The 20,167-nt window shown below is 45.0% G+C and overlaps 1 protein-coding gene across 1 annotated transcript; it reads left to right on the top strand.

The window, feature by feature from the left end:
- The first annotated feature begins 682 nt into the window (after window positions 1-682).
- Window positions 683-1,606, top strand: LOC127744387 (ATP synthase subunit 9, mitochondrial). The gene has a single exon (XM_052256579.1). The coding sequence runs from the start codon at window positions 1,245-1,247 to the stop codon at window positions 1,491-1,493; it is 249 nt and encodes an 82-aa protein (XP_052112539.1). The 5' UTR covers window positions 683-1,244; the 3' UTR covers window positions 1,494-1,606.
- Window positions 1,607-20,167: the final 18,561 nt, after the last annotated feature.

Raw genomic sequence — 20,167 nt, 5'->3', positions numbered from 1 at the left:
CAGGGATTCTAGAAGTGTACTCTGATTTAAACGACCTGGTATCTTGATTGCTGCTATTTTGATTTACCCCGAGCCGGTTCCGGGGCCAGCGTCTATTAAGAAGGGGATAGCCGGCTTATTTCGCTCCTAAATACATTTAATTTAGCCTTTCTCCGGAACTACTTTGAATACCGATCCTTCCCAAATCAAATGCAACTGATTAAAGAGCAGCAGCTCACTCGGTCGTAGGGAAAATAGTAATATATTAGTCATTCATCGCCTTGAGCGGAGCCTGGTCTGGGATCGAGCCCTTCTGCCCTTCCTAAGGATCATATTACCGTGTTGGCTAAACTAGCTTTCTGGCTTTGAGCTGGAACAAGGTATGATCCAACAGAAGGGCAGAGCCCGTTTCCGATGTGAGATAGAATATCTGGGGATCACTAAATAAAGCGTTCGCCTCTATCGCCTACTTACTCGGGGATTCCGTCTTAGATCTCCCGATCCGCCCCTGCGAGTGCTGGGACTTTCTCTTTTTTTCCTTCTAACTATGGGCAGGTTTTCAGCTCATTCCTTTGATGAGTCTGAGACAACTCCATCTCTTCAAATCAAATAGAGTACATCAGAGATTGTGACCTCTTTGCTTAAACGAGGTAGCCATACCTAACCTACTAAGGGTTAATCAAAGAAATAGCGTAAGTGAAGCCCTTAATGCAAGCACTAAGTAAGAAACCTACCTTTCCTCAACTCTTGGGCTTGAGGCTTCTTTTCAAGCTGAATAGAAATGGAAGAAGAAGACAGCTGGTAGCGCAGGTTGGATCAACGCGTAGATTCCAGCTGTCCTTGTTGAATGATCGAGTAGCTTCGACTTCACCTTTTATCGAAATTGGGTGGGTGAATGTTCAGTCTATCTGAGTATAAGATCGAAAAGAATGAATGCATTGATTGCATTTCAAGTGAGATGTCCAAGAGAAAGGGAACGAGGGGAAGAAGCGACGAAGAAAAGAAGTGAATGAAAAAGCATGGCATGACGAGAATGGAGAAATTCGAGATGTTAGAAAGTGCAAAATCTATAATAGCAAAAATCCGAGAGGATTACCTCGTTGTTCTTTGTCTCATAATAATTATTCTGCTTCTGATCTTCCTATACTATTACTTTGACCAATCTAACAAATTGGCTTTAGAATTAATAAAAAACGAAGACGTCAAATCTATCAAAATCGGTATGTCAGGTTTAGAAATTAAAAAGAAATGAGAACAAGCATGGCATGACGAGAATGGAGAAATTCGAGATGTTAGAAGGTGCAAAATCAATGGGTGCCGGAGCTGCTACAATTGCTTCAGCGGGAGCTGCTGTAGGTATCGGAAACGTATTCAGTTCATTAATTCATTCCGTGGCAAGAAATCCATCATTGGCAAAACAGTTATTCGGATATGCAATCCTGGGCTTTGCTCTAACCGAGGCTATTGCCTTGTTCGCATTAATGATGGCCTTTCTGATTCTCTTTGTTTTCTAAGTTTATCCTTTTGAAAGGTGTAGTCTCTCCTACCTGAGGAAGAGGACGAGGCCACCCCCTTTCTTATTATTTTATTAGGGGTGTGGGAAAGGAGAGAGGGAATGCGGGCTCCTTTCACTTGAGTGAATTCTTTTCTTCTTTCCTTTACTACGATACAACGAATGAATTGAGTCAAATGAATGTACAATATTCACTCAGAAGCGGCAACTGCTTTCGCTTCTTCAATAGTTTAGGGCGGGGTCAATTATGGGGCAGAAAGGTTCTCAGTAGAGCTTTTTCGGTACTCAGAACATTCTCAGTCGTCAGTCGCGGTCATTCTTCCCTCCCGAGTCCCAGGAAGTCACTTATAGTATCCTTTCCCTGAGCTATTTCATATCCTCATCCCTCTAAGACACTTCCGGAAGAAAGAACCCAGCTTACCAAACGAGCGAAGCGTAGGTCATAAAGCAGCTTTCCAGTTACAATCACCTTCATAACCTAAAATGAAAAGACCCGGGGAAAATGGTATGTTTTGACAGAAGTTATCTCTGTTACAAACTTTAGGATGCTGAGCTAGCTACCAGATGATCAGCCAGCATGCATTAATAGAATAGATTGTCTCCTTGCAAGCGAGCGATTTAGTGAGCATATAAGCTCTACTGATAACATCTGTGCCATTCATGCCAACTCGAACGACTACTCACCGGGAGAGTCAAGATTGCATGGGATTTTACATGCAGGTAAGATCTCCGGACAGCTGACTCTTATCCTGGGAGTGAAATTCTCACTCACTCTATCCCACTACTTCCTTCCCTAGCTCGACTTATAGGGATAAGGAAGTGAACGCTGAAAGGAAGCCAGGGGACTCCTACCTAAAGCGAGTCGACTCTCTGGCACTGGCCACTAGGTCATCGACAGAAAGACTTCCTAGTTCATCCTCTACTTCGACCAGCCTCACTGGCCATCGATCCAGCTCAGCGTGAAGAGGTGCAACCCTTGTATTGATCGGATCCTCCCCCCCTACTAAGCAAAGTGGACAGCCGGAGAGATGCTTTGGTTGATTTCCTCAATTATTGATGAACCTTGGACAGCTTTCTCTGAAAGCACCGAGGAAACATCTCTGTGGGATTTGGCGATCGAGGATAAGTATAAGTAAGGCCTTTATGCGGTCCAGAACAGATCGAGCAGGGGCAAGTAAGGCATCATGCTTTCCCGGGGAGATCCTTTCAATATATATAATAATAGTGAAGCTTCTCGCGCATTCGTGCTTGCTGTGAAAGTGATATTCGTAATCAAGAGATGGGGCTGCCTACAACACTAAGAAGCAATGGGGACAAAGGCCTCGAATCCTGTCTTTGACGGTGATCATAGCGCTGGAAAAGTAATCGAATGTTTTCATCTTCTATTTGACTTACTACGGGCATCACATGATTACCATAGTATATGGAGATCTCAGTAAGCTCCCCCACCACCAGCGACAACTAAGGCTTCACCCGCAATCGAGTTCTCGGTCTTACCTAGCGTAAAAGAGAATCGAATCCCTTGAGTTAACCGTTGGAGAGGAATCAGAAATGGAACCTTTGGCGAGATTCTTCCCACACCCGTTCGGTAGTCTACCTCAGTTACAACACTATTTCCCCTCCGATCCGGGCTTTGCTTGCTTCCCTCTTCCTCGGGAAAGACCTTGATTAAAAGGAAAGGAATAAGAATAGGCGAATCGCTATCTCTGAAACCAAAGTCGTACTATCTTTACTAAAGTCCTAATGTAATGCCCTTTAAACCACCAACAGGTCCTATTCCGACAACACTGAAAAAGGGCTCTCTCCGTCTCAGTTAGTCAGTACCTTAAACTAATTAGTAATTTCCAAGCTGCTCTTTCAGAAGCTGTGATGGCTCTTTTGAATATCTAGTTCCGTCTGGTAGCGGTTAGAGCAGGTCCCGTTTCCGCTCCTAGCGAGCTAACATCATAAAATGAACTTAAAAACTCTCCTGCTATTCATTCCTCTGCTTGCTTGCCAATAACCTCCATTCGAAGCCCAGCCGGGAAGGCAAAACAATGATTTCCCTGCCTGCATCTAAGGAACCCCCTCTCCTGCTTTTCTGCTAGCCCATCTATTGATAGATTGATAGAAAGTACAAGCCTGCAAAGCCCTTCCTAGCTATAGTGGTCGAAGCCATCTCTTTCCTATTCCTTTTCCAGTGCCATGCGAGGAAGCTACGAAGCTGCATCTGAACCTCCCTGCCCGGGAGGCTCCCATCGCTAGGCTAGCTCCATATAGGCCCCATAGAACCATCCGATCTAGAGCGAGCCTCAAAGCAAGATCTTTCTCCTACCTTTGCCTTTGGGATGCTAGCTATGCTTCTCACGGCCCTCGAACTATCAGGACGGCATGATAACAACTCGAACTCCAGATTGAAATGTATCTGCTAAGGCGTTCTTGGTGATCCCGCCCGGGGACGACTAGATAGAAGGAGGAGAGGGGGAATGCTGGATCGCTAAAGTTCTATATCCCTAGAGCGGGGATGGGAACAACCAACTGTGTGTCATCACGTGCGTGCCACGTGGAGGCGGGAGACAGGAGCACCGGTAGAGGCAGTAGCTTACCTTGAACCAGTCCCGGGGGCGAGGATAGCAGCGGAGGATATTCTATAAAAACTTCTTTTTAGGCTCTAAAGCTCCTCAGAAGACAAGACTAGAACAGCCTTAAATAAGGAAATACCTAGCTACCTTAACTATAGGAATTGGGCTTTCAGAGTCATAAAAGGAGAGGTGAAAGGGTCGGTCGAGCTGAATTCCCCTCTCCAACTTGACTAGAAAAAAGGGGGGTCGGCCTGGAAAGAGAACGGATTAGCAGTTAGCTAGTGAGAAGCTAGGATTCCACAGCATAAGATATTCTCTTAAACCAAAGCACCACAACAAACCAGAGCTGCACATATATATATATTGCCATGAATTCATGAACGTGCTTTCCCTTAGATCAGGTAGAGCCTGGATGTGCTCGCTAATAGCTCCTTGAGCTCATTCGAGACCACTGCAAACAGAAGAAGCAGCGAAAACACCGATCTCTCTTTCTTCTTATCTAATCTTTTCCTTCCTTTCCTTACTCAGTTCTAGATGAACTCTGAATCCAAAGCTTATGCCACAGCGCAATGCCCGACCTTATATAATTAAGTAAAGAAGGAATCTGCTTTCTAGAGCCGAAAAAAAAGGCTCAGAACAACCTATTCAATGCAAAGAGCGGCTATGCCGATATTAAAGCAGAATGCCATTCAAGCAAGAATGAAGGTATTCTATTCACCCTCGGCTTGGAGAACTTCACTACCTTGAAAGGAATGCTTTCCCTCTGGCTTCCCGTGCCAAGCTGTAAGCATAGCGAGTTAGGTACAAGAAGACGAATAAGGAAGGAAGATCGTAGATACATAGCGTCAGTCTCAACAGCCTATATCTTATCTTCTATCAGTCCTGCTTCTCCTCATCGGGAAGCAGATCCTTCACTGATATGTCCAATAAGAATCTATAATAGCCTAATAGTATGTCGCCTTTCCTCTCAAGCGCCGAGGGCTTAAAGGTCCCAGGTTCCGGATCCCCTTATTCAACTCATCTTTATTTAGAAGTCCGAGAATAGAGGACTAACTCAATAGCTACAGGAGCGGGGCTTCTTTGCGAAACCCGAAGCCCGGGTGCCACATCCGGTCCTAAATTAATAGAGAGACCGGTAAAGACGGTTGCCTAGCTTACTTGGTAATGGACTCCTTTTGTTTAGCGGTCATGGATCGTGGTGTTCTTGTTTGTATACTATTATCAGAATTCACGTTCTGATCTTTCTTATCTTGATCTAACGGCCGGCCAAAGAGAGAGCGACTGGTAGGGAAAATGATTAGATATAGAGTGGAAGGCAGAACGAATCCAAAGGCTAATCTGACACTCTAATAATCCCAGGAGAGTAAGGATCCTCTAGCCTGAGTCTCAAACCAAACTCCGGTAAGGGGAAGTAGCGAGATTCCGATTCCTTCGTGGGGAATCAACGAAGCTTACTGCCCAACCTGCGCTCCAGCAGCTTGAGTACTTAGTTAACGCCCGCCCCAGCCCTGTCAATCATTGGATTGGGTAAAAAGTCCCCTTCTTTCTTTGAGTCCCAACCGGTTCGCCTGTACTTTGATAATGGCGTGTGGGCGGGATGCCTATATTATATGTATATATGTAAATGTTAGGATCATAAGAATCCAAGGGGCCTTCTCCTAGCGCTTTTTCTTACTATTACTACCGAAAACATTCGTTCTTCCGGAGTGACTACTGACTTCTGTCTTTAGCTTTATAAGGGGCCAATGCTTGATCAATAATGAGTGAACGGGCCGTATCAGACGGAGTAGGATCTGTCGTCCTCCACCTATAGCACCCAACAGCGACGTTGCTCAGTCACAATACGCAGGGGCAGCCCCTCTGAATGCATTGATAGATACATCCGCTGAGCCAGGTACGAAAAGTTTTACCTGTTGTGACGAGTTGATCGCCGACGAATCCTGAAATGAATCTAAATGGGCGGGGTTTCGGACACAAAAAAGGACCCATTTTGGAAAGTAAATAGAATACGTAGTTTCGAGAAAAGGTCCTTTGTGAATCCTCGGAAAAAGGCGACGTGAAAACGTTCGAAAAAGCACCAAGATCTTGAATGCATTGCGTCATCGATTTCTCTTTTTGTCTCCCCTGAGGCGTCGGCTGTGGTCGTTTCCGCTGCGTATGGATTTATGGAGAACTCTTCCTATGGCGACGGAGTCAAGATATGAAGCCTGTGAATTAGGGCTTGGGGCACCTTTTTCTATTGTGGGCCACCCCTTCCAAGGTTCTCTTCTGGAGCAGCTTTCTTCAGCGCCCATCCTGATTAAAGGATTTCTCCACATTGGGCAGCCACTCACGACAAACTGTCCTTGTCTCAGGGCTTGGAGCCTCTCTTGGGCCCCGTTGGGGAGTCCGGTGACAGTCTCTTCCTTATTACAAAGAGTATTCTGAGATCGGTAAAGCTGTACCCGCTACTCTATCTAAAGAGGTTTTCCTACTCCTTATGATTATGAGGCTAACCCTGCGCTTGCAAAAAGGAAAGGTAGACCACCAAAGGAGATTGCCGGTTAAGAAGATGCTGAATGTCCGAGTCGGGGAAAGGAATTGCTAGTCTAGAGGCGGCTCGATTCAAGCAAGGGAATTGATTTAGGTAGGGCTCAAGGCCGAGCTCTTAAATAGTCGAATCTTCAATCAAGCAAGGCCGGACAACTGCGAAAGAGCGAATCTTTCCACAAGAAAGCGAGCCGGTGAAGTAAGAGAAGCTCCTAGCCCGGTTGAAGCGAAGTCATCGAAGCTTGAAGTAAAGGGAAAAGGGATCAGTAAGAGATTTGGCATCTGTATGATAGCATGAGCGCTTTAGGGCGCCCACTCGAGAATCTGCTCCTTCCAGGGTGAATGAATAAGCAGTTTGAATCCCTGCACGCCAATCCTCCGCCAAGGTAACTATCAGGTAGGGCCGGGAGGTAACTAAGCTAGCCTTTCTTTTCAGGCGGGTTTCCATCAAACAACCAAAGGAAGGTAAGCAAGCTCGGGTAAACAGATGAGCCTTCACACAGATTCCCAGAAAAGCCAGCCAAGTCGGACTATTAGCCAGGAAAGCCAAACTTCAAGGGATTGGGCAGAGAGCAGCTTCACCAGAAGAAGAGGGACATGATGCTTAGGGGGTCGAGTGGCAGTCTCAAGCTACTAGACGTATAAATAGATTAGTGCCAAAATAAAGGAAATAGAAGTTACCTGGGGCAAAGCTTAGACTCTTCTGTGGTGAGGTTGACCTTGTTCCAAAATGGTTTGGTGTGCCCTTTCCTATGGTGTCTGTTCTGTGCTAGCTAGGGGCTAAGTCTTGGTGCTTTTGTTTGAGTAAGGCCAGTAGGATTAGGATCCGGATTCAATGGATTTAGGAGTTTACACCCGAAACTAGCTGCCAGAGATGTTAAGCTATAGGATATGTGGATGGTCGGTTATCAATCTCTTCTCTCAGCTCAAGCATGGAGTCAATCCCATACCAGTTATCCTTGCAGAGACTTTCCGGTCTTTGAATCATTGCAGAACTGAGGAAGAAGGGCGATTTGTAGGATGTGCTCCATTATTAGACATCTGGATGCAGAGCCATCTCAAGTGTATCAAAGACAGATTCACGAGACCCTACTTCCCAGAAAATAGAATTCAAATCAAAGACTTTTTCTCAAGTCAGTGGCCGGGACCTTACATACAGCAACCAGGAGTGGATTGAAATCCTCAGCCATATGGGCGATCAGAGTCTTGTGTGGAGAGCACCCTGGATGGCTCCATGCGATGTGATATACAGATGTGGCAAAACCTAAGGGTTCCTTTACTCAGCATTCTATCTATATAGGGGGGAGCCATTAGCTATGCACCTGCAATGGTTAGGAGGCAGATTGGATCTAAGCAATTCATCACTTCTGGTGGAGGCCTGCGAGCTACTATCTCTTCCTGCCTACCTGTACACAACGCCTTTACGCAGGATTCCACCCTTGATCTTGATATTGAATTCCGGGATTTAAGCTTTAATTCAAGCATAGAGGACAAAGATGAAGACTATGGAGTATGCTGAATTCAGGCGACAAGACAGGAGCAGACATAAGAAAGATCAGATCAAGGAATAAAAGCCTTTTTTCTTTGTTTGTGCTTTGGCCTCCAAACAAAGTTCGCGTCTTGACGGGAAAAGGATGGACATCGAGTTCTAGCTTTTGAGATCAAAGGCTGGAGCCGGCCCGGCAGACTACGCAACTCTTTGAGGTTACGGGGTGACGACATAGACTCACAATGGCTTTCACCTTAGCAGGATCAGCCTCAATTCCTCTCTCACTCACGATGAAAGCTAAGAGCTTGCTCGAAGACAGCCTTTACTTTTTAGTTGTAATCTATCCTATCCTTTAGGCGGGGATAGGTTCATAGGAGGACTTGGTTACATAGGAAGGAAAGGCTTAAACTAGAAGGGATAAGAAAGGGAATTTGCAACACTCTTAGTAGAAGGCCCGGGTATTGAGTTGAAAGTCCCTCTATCCTCAGTTATTGCGTAGAGGACAAGCCTGTTATTGAGGGCTCTTTATGCAAAATACTTTTACACTACAGGAAGAAATATCATAAGAAAGATGTTCCTCTTGATACTAGCACTAGTGGGACTGGGACAGGCTCCCGGGGAAAGGGAATTAAACTAGATCTTGGCAATGGCACTCCAACAAGCTCGGCAGGGAGAGAAAGAAGAGAAGGAGAAGAGGAAGTACGACGAAAAGGGTATGAAATAGGTTGCTTGTAGCGATTGCTTATTCGGTTGGGATTACCAGCCGACTTGCCTGACCAAAGAATAAGAAAAAAAGAAGGTTACTAACCACCCCGAACTACTAGTCGCCAATACCTAACTGCTAAAAAGAAGAGTTCCCGCCTACGGCTACATGCCTATTAAGAGCTATACCTGGAGTCGAGCTAACTGCATAGGAAGAGGGGAACTTACCTAAAAAGCCTAAAAGCTATTTACCGCATTGGAAACGACGAATCACACTCTGAAAAGGCCCAATAGATGTCAGAAGGGATCAACGCATGATTGCTCTGTCATCCTCCGACCGCCCCCTTTTCCACCTCTAAGTAGTGGTGTTGGTGTGTCTCGTTGCAATCATTCCGGTCAATCCCTTTCCATGCTCTTCTGTTGGGGTTCGGAATCTCTTCCCATTCCCTTTCCTGAACCATAGGTAAGGGATGACAAGAGATTGCCCCTATAGCAAAATCAACCAGCCCCTCATAAGAGAGAGTAAATAGAATAGTGTCGGGCTTACGTACCTATTGGTAAAGCCGGCTGACTTTGGAACGACTAAGCAACTACTAAGCTCCCGCCCACCCCCAACTAGGGTAAAGTGTTCATTCATACCTTCAACAGCACCGAGATATTGGCCCATGACCATGTTTACTTCATCTTCAAGAGCAAGCATCCTGGCTCTCAGGGCCTCAGGCAACCCTGGATCCTTTCCTACCTCCTTAGTAATTACAATAATATGCTAAAACCCCGTTAAGTTTTAGCTGGCTATCACAGGGCCTTGGTCCAATAAAGATTTCCATTTTTTTTTTAAGAGCAGTAGGTTAAAGATAACCTCCTTTGAAGTTCCCTGTGTGGATCCGGGCTTCTGCGCTGGCTTTGCTAGCTTGCTTGACTGGCTGTAAGACGCTCAATCAATCGGGCGCTATCCCATAGCTCCCTTCTTGCTTGATCTACACATTCACGCCCTTTAGAGTTAAGGAATGATGGTTAAGAGTTCTTGCTTTTGAGTTCCCACTCTTACTATTTAGATAATAATTCCTTATTGAATTGAAGCGGATAAAGCTCAAATTTGTCTAATTTGAATAGAAAGTCGCTTTTTACTCCTCCGCCTTTGAAGGCCGGTTTGGGGAAGTTAACCTTCAATTTAATAGAACGGTGAAAGAGTAAGCGCTAAGGCTTTGAATGCCTTAGCTAAATTAACCTGTACCTAAAAGGAAAGATCTCCGCGTAGGGCGAGGGTCAAGCTCAACTACTGGGCCGGGGGAAGAGTCTGCAACAAAATCAATTGAATAGCTCGAAATACAGAAATGGAAGTCCGGTAAGCGTATCGATTCAAGCAAGGGAATTGATTTAGGTAGGGCTAGTTAAGGCGCCGCCTTCTTCATAGAAGCCGCCGGGTGGTATGAACTCCAGAGCCCTATTCTGGTTACAGAGTGCGGGTAGCCGACAAGTAGGTTAGCAAACAGGTGAATCAATAGGCTTTGCTCCTGCCTTCGCTTCCAGTAGAGAAAGAGTACTGTCCTTCAATCGATTTTTACACAAGCTAGGATGTCTGGTAGGTAGTTCTTTCATGGCGAATCCCTGTATTGAACTCATACCCGTCGGTAGTCTTTCTTCCCGCTTAAGATAGACCCGATTCCAGTGTATCGTCGAAAAGGAACTTCGCTGCTGGTTTGGAACCCTTAGCAGACTCCGGTGATATTGAATCAGCCAGAACTCCTCACCTTTGAAATGGAGCTTGAGCTGCTAATAAGTCCCTCTGTTCTTATTTCACAGAATCCAGGAACTTCCATAAATAAGGTAAGAAGTCTGTAGGAAGCTATCCGAAGATAGGACATTCTTTCATCTAAGGCAACCAAAGCCTTTAGCTACTCAACTACTTGAGCTCATTTGATACCAGACAAGCGCTCATTGGCTACCAGGGTGCTACCAGAACCACTCAGATCAGAAATGGGCTTCCTAACTCCTTTTATAGGAGTGCGTATGAGAGAATCATGTTCCAGAGAACTATGAGGAAGCATAACCCAGTAAGAAGAAGAGCTAGCTGCAGAGAAGATCCCAACAACGGCTATTTGAACACCGCTTACAGTACCAGCGGTTGCTGATTCAATTGGCTTAGATTCAATAGCTGCCGAGTCGATAACCGGATTCTTCAATACGGATACAAAAGCTCACTCATTCCGGAATGGCCGAGTAGATTCATGAGAGGCAAGAGCAGGAACCACTGCTTGACTGGAAAGACGAAAGGCGGAAAAAGGAAAAAGGCTCCTTAACCCACTCACTCTGAAACCCAGAGAAAGAAAATGAGCCAAGCCCGTAGGGTGTAAATGGATAAGACCAATAGGGAATCAAAAGGCAAGATTGAGAAATAGAAGGCCAGGCTTGTCGCCAAGGGGCTCACTCTGAAAGAGGACATCGACTACCAGGTCTCTAAGGAAAGAGGACCTTCTCCCCGCTTTCTATTCCTTATCCGTATGCATAGTAAAAAAAGAGGGTGGACAGAGGTGCAACCTTATTGGCTTAAGCATCCAATTTTGTCCATGAGGAGGAAGAATACCGGGTTATCGAACCCCCAGCATGTGAGGGTTGGCTTTATGCTAAAAAGAATCCCGAGTTAAAAAGTAAATCAGAATAGGCTTTGCTTTCCTCTTAAGGAAAAAGGGAACCTGCCGAATCAAAGCAATCCTCTCTTGGCATAGCTGAAGCTCCTTTCCTGGACGACTCTTAGTGGTTCAAAATAAGGCTTAGTTCAAAGTCAGTCTAACCAAGGCCTATTTTAGAGTCAGATCAGGGATTTTGAAACAAATTCATATCATCTGTCCTTCAATCCCCTTCTTATTATAGGAAAAATCTGATTAACTTGAAAACAAAACTACTTCTTCTTCTTAACTGTGCACACCCCCTAACCTTCTGATTCCACTTGCAAACAAGACCTCCGAACCTGGGGATTAGCCCACTTCTCTTCCTCGACGTCCTACAGCGCATTCTGTAACAACCGATTCAGAAACATTTCCTGAACCCGCTTACGGCTATTTGAACAATGGATATAAGACCAACTGCGGTTACGTGGAAAAGACCATCAACAGCGGACATGTATCTCAGTATAGCTACTCGAAGAGTAAGAGCAGATAGGCCAAGAGCTGATTCAATTGCAAAAGGCACCAGCTCTTTGCCTTCCTTGCTTGCCTTTCCTTCGAGTCTGGTGTGCTTCTTTGGTTACCGGGTCAAGGCGACTTGCAATTGTAATTCTTCTTTCGCGCTACCTCCTGCTTCTACAGAAGATCGATTGGTGGGAACCAAAGACGATCGATTCTTTATTCCCCCAAGGGAGTTGCCATCATAAAGATAATCAAGATATCCCAGGACGGATTCATGACTAGCGCGAAAGCATCGATAATGTAGAATTTCTTTCTTAAGGCCGGCCAACTAATGCCTTTTCCCGGTCCTCATGTCTATGATTCGAGAGGATTGAAAAAGCTCACTTATTGGCTCACGAACTCCAACTACAAACTCAGAACTACAACTCCCTTCTCTATCTCACTTCTCTATTTCACTCTCAGGCCGGATTGAATTCATTCAGGAATGCATTTTCTTTTCTTTTAGCTAGAGTATTGTTCTTCATCAGTACCGGGTCTGGAAGGTATTCAATTGCTAGAGTGGCTACCCTTGGCTTAGTAGCTCGAGATGAATGACTCGCCCCTATTCGATAAGTTAAGGAGAGGGTAGGGGGTTATTCTTTAAGGGCCTTCGCCAGCAGTTGCTGTCTTAGGATTGAGACCGATAGGAAGAGGTATGAGATCACTCTTTCTAAGCGAGATACAAAGTTTTCCGATAAGGAGTGAAGGAAGGCTCCAAGTCAGTCTATCTATACAGACTAATTCTGCTTCATTCCGTTAAGCTATACCTTGCCTTGAACCAGACCTCGTGCTTGCCCTAGAAATCTTCACTCCTTTCCTTCCCTTCATTCTATAGGGCGAGTGATTTCATACCATCTGTATCGTGCTATTACTCCTCGAGTAAGTTCTTTCAAACCTTCCTCTAAGAAGGAAGCAAGTTGACTTGTAGCAAGCAATTGAATACCTTCGTATGTTCCTTAGCTTTAGCTATATGTAGGCTTTAGCACTAGTGCGCCCCTATCCCACCCGCAACTAGCTTAGATTCTGCTGACTCAGATCAGATGCAGGTGGTCTAACTTGAATGGAATATCTCGATATAGAACAAGACGAAAGTGCCGATTGACTAAGAAGCTGGGCGTGCCCGCCGTTTGGTTTGAGGGCCTACATCGACTAGGCCCCCCGTTGCCCCCGCTAACTGAGGGTAGCGGGGGAAGCGATCTGTCTTAAACAAGAATATTGGCAGGGAATGATATTAAATGTGAATGAGTGATATGGGAAGAAGGGAAAATTTCTTGTACGTATGATATGGGGTCGAGATCCGTTATTAATGAATCTCTCCTCTGGCCGCTTCTTTTGGGGATTGCCCTTCTATTTCTATCTTAAGGAGATTGCTGCCTTCCTCGTTCAGTGGGGATGTCTATTCCCTCTCAATCAATGCCCGGGAATTGAAGATAAATGGACTTCAAGAATACATACATCCGGAGATAGGCCATTTAGATAGACCGATTCCAATAGCGTCCCGCAAACTACCGGGAAGCCGACTACATGGGTAGGGGGCGTGCTGACATGCTTGACTTTCTCAATGTTGGAGGTCCGCTAGCTGCTTGAGCCATAAAGACTTATTCATTCAACGGATTTCATTCATTCACTGGCTTTACTCTCTAAGAAGTCAGGTCGATCCAAAGCCATTGCTTGAAGCGATTTCCTTGACCGAAGTCTGCTACCGAAGCGGGATTGCTTGACACACAAGCATACCAACCCGAGGGAAGGTCAATAAGGATGGTGGTCGATCAAGCTATTCTATTAAGAAGTAGGAATCCGCTTCTCCATCCCCTTCCCACAAGACCGCTTATTCTGCTCTCTCTTATATAAGTTCATTTCTGATTCACTTATTCCCATTCGTTCCGAGTCGCCCCACATTGACATTGGGCAGAAGACTTTCTTCTTATTTATTTCTTTGCAAGCATTACGGAAGATTCGTTAGCTAATTCAATTCATCCTACCTCTGGGCACTTTACTGGGTCACATCACAGCCTTCCTGCGGGTGAGAGAAGAGTTCCTGTGCCAAGCCTAAGAGGCTTAGACCGCTACCTCCCTTCGACTATCATTATTCCCCCATTCACTGATTCTCTAGCACCGTCGTCTTCCTAGGCTAAAAGCCCTTACTCCTCCAACACCTAAATCGCTGGCACTTTGGATCTATCCTAAAAGAAAGAATTGACTTACCTTGCTTTGCTGCTTTGATTAGGACTTTGCTTCTCTAAAGAGATTTTCCCGGTGAGAACTCCCTTCTAGTAGCAATTCCGAAGCGGAAATAGCTACGGTTATTGCCATTCTTGCTTCTCCTGTTCTTCTTCTATCTAAGGACAAGGCGGAAGGTAGACATACTTATAGGCTTCTTTCTTCCTTCTAGTCGAGGTGAAAGCTTTCAAAGAGCTGAGTCGTACCCAAACTCTATCGAGTCAGCAAGTAAACTACCTCGCTGAACTAGCTTTAGACTAGGCTAATGAGTACGCAACTGAAGAGACAGCGCTAAGAGTGATGGCTTTTCTTTATATTGATTGAGACCTAGCCTCGGGGCACTTACTTTATTAGAGTAGGGAACCCGGTTCAAGCAGAGTGCAAGTGCCACGCTAATCCTAGTCCAAGCCAAAAAAAAGGCTACGCATGAAACTAAAAGCTACGCCTTTAAGCCACGCCATTATAGCAATCCTTGTGAACAGCTGGTTCACTGTAGGCTGTATTTTAGTTAGATGGGTCCGTTGGGATTCTATTATAAGTTCTTTTCTATTTGATTTTCTTTCTTCTCCCTTTGTTCTGTGAGAAACTTTCTCTAATTCACTCCATCCCTCATCTACTACTCGTGCGTACAATGATTTTTGTGGAGGATTGATAGCACTCAGTTCTCTTCCTTGAAAGTGGGTTGATACCTTGTTGTCGCTCTTCTCTCTTTCCTGTGCGCGCTACCTATAATAGAATAAGGAATTGACTTCTTTCTTTTGTGAAGCTGTCTCTTGTTTAGCGAAAGTCTTCTTTTGCTGTCTATGGATCTTTCTTCTCTTGCAAGAGCCGATTTGTTCACAGACGATTCTTTTCTTAAACTTACTTAGATTCGAGCTATGCCCTGAGTGAGGTATAAAGGTTTAAAACCGTTAGCAAGGCTAGGCTACTTCCCGCTACTGTTCTTGTTCGAGAACAATGGAAAGCCCGTATTATGTATGGTTATTTCGGAGGTAACTTAAAATCCTAAAGTGGCACGAACTTGCTTTTGTCTTCTATTCCTTCGACACCTTTCCATGGGGAATTGAATTACTAGTTTGGATAGGCGAGGCTGCTAGTCCAGCGCTTGTGAGGGTTCGGGGCTTTATTCACGGGATAGGCTATCAATTCGGTTCCGTAGTTCGAAACATTTCCTTTGCTGTAGCAAGGAAGTCAATTGTCCGAGGTAAACTAAACAGCTTCCTATATATCATCCAGCCTTATTCAAATAGGGGCAGCCATGTTCAAAAACACCATTCTCTATCCAAACCGGGAAGGAGGAGGACGAAGCTTTTCTTTTAGTGTAGTTGTACAAAGCGATACAATGCGAGAATCCGATTTGCCTTAGAAGAGGCGGAAATAAAGTTAGTTGTACTAGATGGAAGCCATTTCAAAGCCAATTCACAAGCAAGTGAGGAATGGTTTTGAGGGGCTTTATTTAGCTGTATGTTACGAAGCGTAGGATCTACCATTCAACAACTAGAGCGGTCCTCTCGGAAGGATGTTGACCCCGTCACTGATGCTCTTGGCTTTCGCGTGTCACTGATTTAGCTTCCTTCCGATTGGGTCAGTGTGAAGCATTGGCTTTCTGCCTTAAGCTCGCCTGTGAAGCTGGTGTTTAGTGGTGAGGCCTACTCTCCCAAGTCAGTTTCGAATCTGGATGACCTACTGTTTTGACTAGGTTACAGCTGGATCGGTTAGTTCTGGGATGATTGATGCCTTCCAGACATCCGCATTCCAGAAGTACAGCTTTTGTTGTGTGTGTTCTTATTCCTTCTTACCGGAGCTAGACTCAATGGCTTACAGATACAGGGCGGGACTCAATGGTTTTCACTTGCCTTACCCCCCTTCCCTGACTGGGCCTGCTATTAACGTCGGCTTCAAAGACGAGTGTCTTCCCTGCTCCCGGGATTCTCTATTCCCGCGTTTTCGTTTGAAGTAAATTCTGGAACGGGCAGAGTCCCAACGTCAAACTTTCTGATGGCCCGGAGATTCAAGTCAATAGCTTGCATAATATCCATATCCATTGCTAGCTGGATTGAGAAGAGTGCTTTTCCGGCCACCTAGGCTCAAAAGCCTAGAGGGATGCTTGGACCTACTTATTATATGGACCTCTTCCCTATCCCCTTCCTGCGGGTCCTTCCGCCTGGCTTGAAAAAGAAGGAGACTTCTAGACTTGCTCACACTTGGTTAAGGAAACTGGCAGCCAGGCAACTCTAACTCGCTCTCTGTCTGGCAGGAGTAAGGTCTTAAGATAGGAAAGCATTAGCTATGGCTATTATCCTTGGGACCTTAATTTATGCTTTTGGTAGCGATGCTTCAACTAACTCTCCTGGAATGACTATGGAAGAGAGGGGGCACGAGAACTGAAAGGGACGAAAGAGTCACTTTATAATACGGGACAGGAACTGCTATTATAGAGAAATCTTACCCAGAGACTGAAATAGGATCTTCAAGTTCTGATTCCATCATCACCTGCTTGCCTTGGAACTGATGTAAAGGCGCCAGCTGACCAGAGGAGAGTGATTTAAAAAGGGCATAAGCTAGGACACCTGTGAACTCGGAGAGCTTTTAAGCATACCTTGCCTGGAATCTGCCCTAGGCTAACCACTTTCTTCTCTTATGAATTTTTTTTAAAGATGATATGCTATTTTTGCAGCAAGAAGCGCCCCAAGCGGAACCGTTACGACAAGTTCGCTTAGGGTGTTTTTAGTGCAGGAGTACAACAATCGGCCTATAGACTACCTTACCTGCCTACTTCTTAAGCGCTTTAAGGTTAAGGCAAATGCTTATCTAAATAATTAGCCTCATCGTCGTTGGTCCTTCGTTCACTCCCGTTTCCAAGAAAACGTCATTCGACTTGCATGTGTGAAGCATATAGCCCAACTAGCATGATTGAGCCCTGCAGTGGTAGAACCTGGTCTTTGCACTCATTTACGCACACAAATAACATATATATCTTAATATAGTAATTTCTTGATATGGAATGCAATCTAGATGAAACTGATAGATTAGACGGAAGAGCTGACTGAAGACATTGAATTCGAGATGCAAATGGAATAGGAATTCACCCACCCAATTTCGATAAAAGGTGGACAAATTCATAGCTGCCGCAGGTTAGACCATGTCGCCTAACCTCTCTTATGACATCCTCATGAATAAACACTAAATCTCATCCTTTGTTGTCAATTTCTGCCTTATATTGCGAAGAAGCATGAATTCTTTTTTAAGTCTAACCTGCTGTACTAGTTCAGGTATAACCAGGTATGGAGTAAGATGATGATAAAAGGACTTCTAGCTCTGAAACTGAGTCGCCGTGAGCGCATCTTCCTAAGGGTACTACGAAGGCTAAAGTAATTGCGGACTAACTGCGGCAGCTTGCCATCATACTAAATGAAAGTTTTTTGATTAACAAGGGAATTGCCAAACCATTCTAAGTGAACTTACTTAACGAATTCAAGCTTCTTCGCAATATCAGGTTGGGATAGTAAAGGAAATCCTTTATCATAAGTTGTTCAATCTCGCTCAAGGAGAGAAAAAGTGGTAGTTGCGCTCTTTCTACATTCGTACTTAAGGTAGAAGGCTTTCTCGGCTTATGCAACGTGACTTCAAGGGCTGTATCCCAAGCAAGTGTAGTCAGGGATAGGGACGATATCCCCAATCTGAGTATTTGGGGGGTATCAGACTACATTCCAGAATAGGTGGTTTAGCCAAAGATAGGTGTTCAGTAAGTCTTTACTTCCTTTCTTCATTTTTAGAGCTAGAACTTTTTTTTAATTTCTCTTTCTTTTATATAAGCCCTTTCCTTAAGGTGATTTTTGAATTGTGTCCACTGCAGTACTCTAACTCTCTTATAGTTTACTACATTACATGAAACGTAGTTCATGATTTCCCCTTCGCTCTCTTTAGCATTTTGGTTTAACACCACGCAGGCAGCTGGTACCCTCCCAGCTTCTTCATCAGGTAACCTGCCAATTCAACACATTGTCAGCGGCATTTTGCCTGTAAAAATTCATTAATGAATCAGTATCTCCTTTACTTGAACACGGGTTTCGACTTCTCCTCCGGAGGACCGGTGGGTGTAGCTCGCTTCGCTTACCACCTTCGTCTTTCGCTTTGTTTGATATGCTTAGACTTCATCAATGTCCTTACTGCCTTTCACGCTTTTCAGGACCTCGATCCAAGCCCTTTACTAGGTTGGGCTCCATTCAGCATGGATGGATAGATGCCATACGGCCGTTAGCTATTAAGTATTTCGTATATAGCAGGACTGTTACCCTCCTCCCAAAAGCATTCCGGCATCTGTGTTATTCCTGGTCTCACCTCTCACCCTGTGAAGCAAAGCTTGTTAAGGAAGGCGGCAAGGGGGAAAGAAATGGAATTTATAGGGAACCGTAGCCAAGTGGCTAAGGCATGAGTCTGCAAAACTTCTATTCGTCGGTTCGAATCCGCCCGGTTCCTACACTACAGCGCCGCGCCATTCCACCCATCATTTTTTTACATGGTTAGTGGATAGAACGGGGCCGGAGCTTGCTCCTTCGTACTAGTGTAGTGGCTTAGCTGCCCTAGTTTCCCTTCCTTACCGGTATTCCTTAGCAAAAGCACTAAGTAAGCCCTCAAAGGCCTTCACGGGCTAAAGAGGCGGATTCCGGACAGGGGAATTGACTTGCAAACTGTGGCTACGCACCTAAGAGCGGAAATGCCGACAACAGCCCCTTCTTAGTCAATGGGGCTAAGAAGGGGGTAGGAGCTTCGCCCGGCGAAACCCCATGCTTTGAGAGTTCCTTTCTGCCAGCACTTTCTTTCTCTACCCGGGAGTCACTTCATCAGTACCTGGGGCTACTGTCCCAGGATGCCAAAGGTATGATCCATACATGGAAAGTGTCAACTTTGACTCACAAGCGCCACCCTCACCGGGTAAATCCGGAGAAGGGCAACCGCTTCTGTAGGTAACGACTCAAATTAAGATTTTCATTTATAGAGTCGTGAACCAACGAGTCTTTAAGTAAGTGGGCGTTAAGCGTAACGAGCTTACATTACAGGAGGTAGAAAATCTTTGCCGTTAGTCTTTTAGAAAGAAATATTCAAGCTAGGCTAGTAAGAGAAGGAATACAGGTAAGAAGTCGAGAAGTCAACTAACTTCTAGTGCTTTCCACACCCCGCCCCTTAGAGGGAAATTTACCTGTGAATGCGGTGCGGGCCACTGCTCTCCCTTTCACTCGAAACAAGAGTTCCGTGCCAAGCATAAAGATTGAATCAATAGGACCGTATTCTAATCCTAGAAATGCCAGAACTCTCTTTCTGAATGTCTCGACTTTCTTTCTCAAAAAACCGGACAGGGGTGCGGAAATAGCAAGAATAAAATGAATAGGCTCTTGTCAATAGGTTGTTTGGCAGCTTTACGCGAATCCACACTAGCTAACTTTACACAGAAGGACCACCACCATTGATACATTGATAGTGGATTAAGTGGCATTGTATATTTATGCCCAAGTGCGGAGAAACTTAAGTAAGGGTATCCTATTGCTAAACATCCGGCTACCATAGTTTTTTGGGAAGAAGCCCATGTCTGGAGCTATGCCACTTTATAATCATTAATATTCGCGGACACAACCACCAGAAGCCATATCTTTCGAAGGAAATGAAACGGAGAATGATATATAAATATGAAGTAAAGAAATATAGAATTAGAAAAAGCGGTATGGTATAAAGGCTTACGACCTGGAGATTCTTAGCTTTTTAGACACAATCTATGTTACTAGCTATTCAGTGGATTCCTAGCCCTTGACTCATGGTAGAGAACACCTATTGGCTCGCTTTCTTTCTCTTTATGTGGGGACGAGAACAAACTGACTATAAATCCGCGGAATCCACTACCTGCCCCTGCTTCTTGGTCACCAGAATCCACTGTCTCTACCTGTGCTCTAGCTTCGGGTTCACCTAGGTGGGAAACTAGCTCTCTTTATGTGTAGATATGGCTGGTGAAACTGTT

This window comes from Arachis duranensis, unplaced genomic scaffold, assembly GCF_000817695.3.
Source record: "Arachis duranensis cultivar V14167 unplaced genomic scaffold, aradu.V14167.gnm2.J7QH unplaced_Scaffold_28291, whole genome shotgun sequence".
NCBI lineage: Eukaryota > Viridiplantae > Streptophyta > Magnoliopsida > Fabales > Fabaceae > Arachis > Arachis duranensis.
The sequence above is the reverse complement of the archived record's forward strand: the minus strand, read 5'-3'. Positions and strand labels throughout refer to the sequence as shown.

Bases quoted from the DNA above. Each gene is read 5' to 3' on its own strand.
- LOC127744387 (XM_052256579.1), top strand. From the start codon at position 1,245: ATGACGAGAATGGAGAAATTCGAGATGTTAGAAGGTGCAAAATCAATG.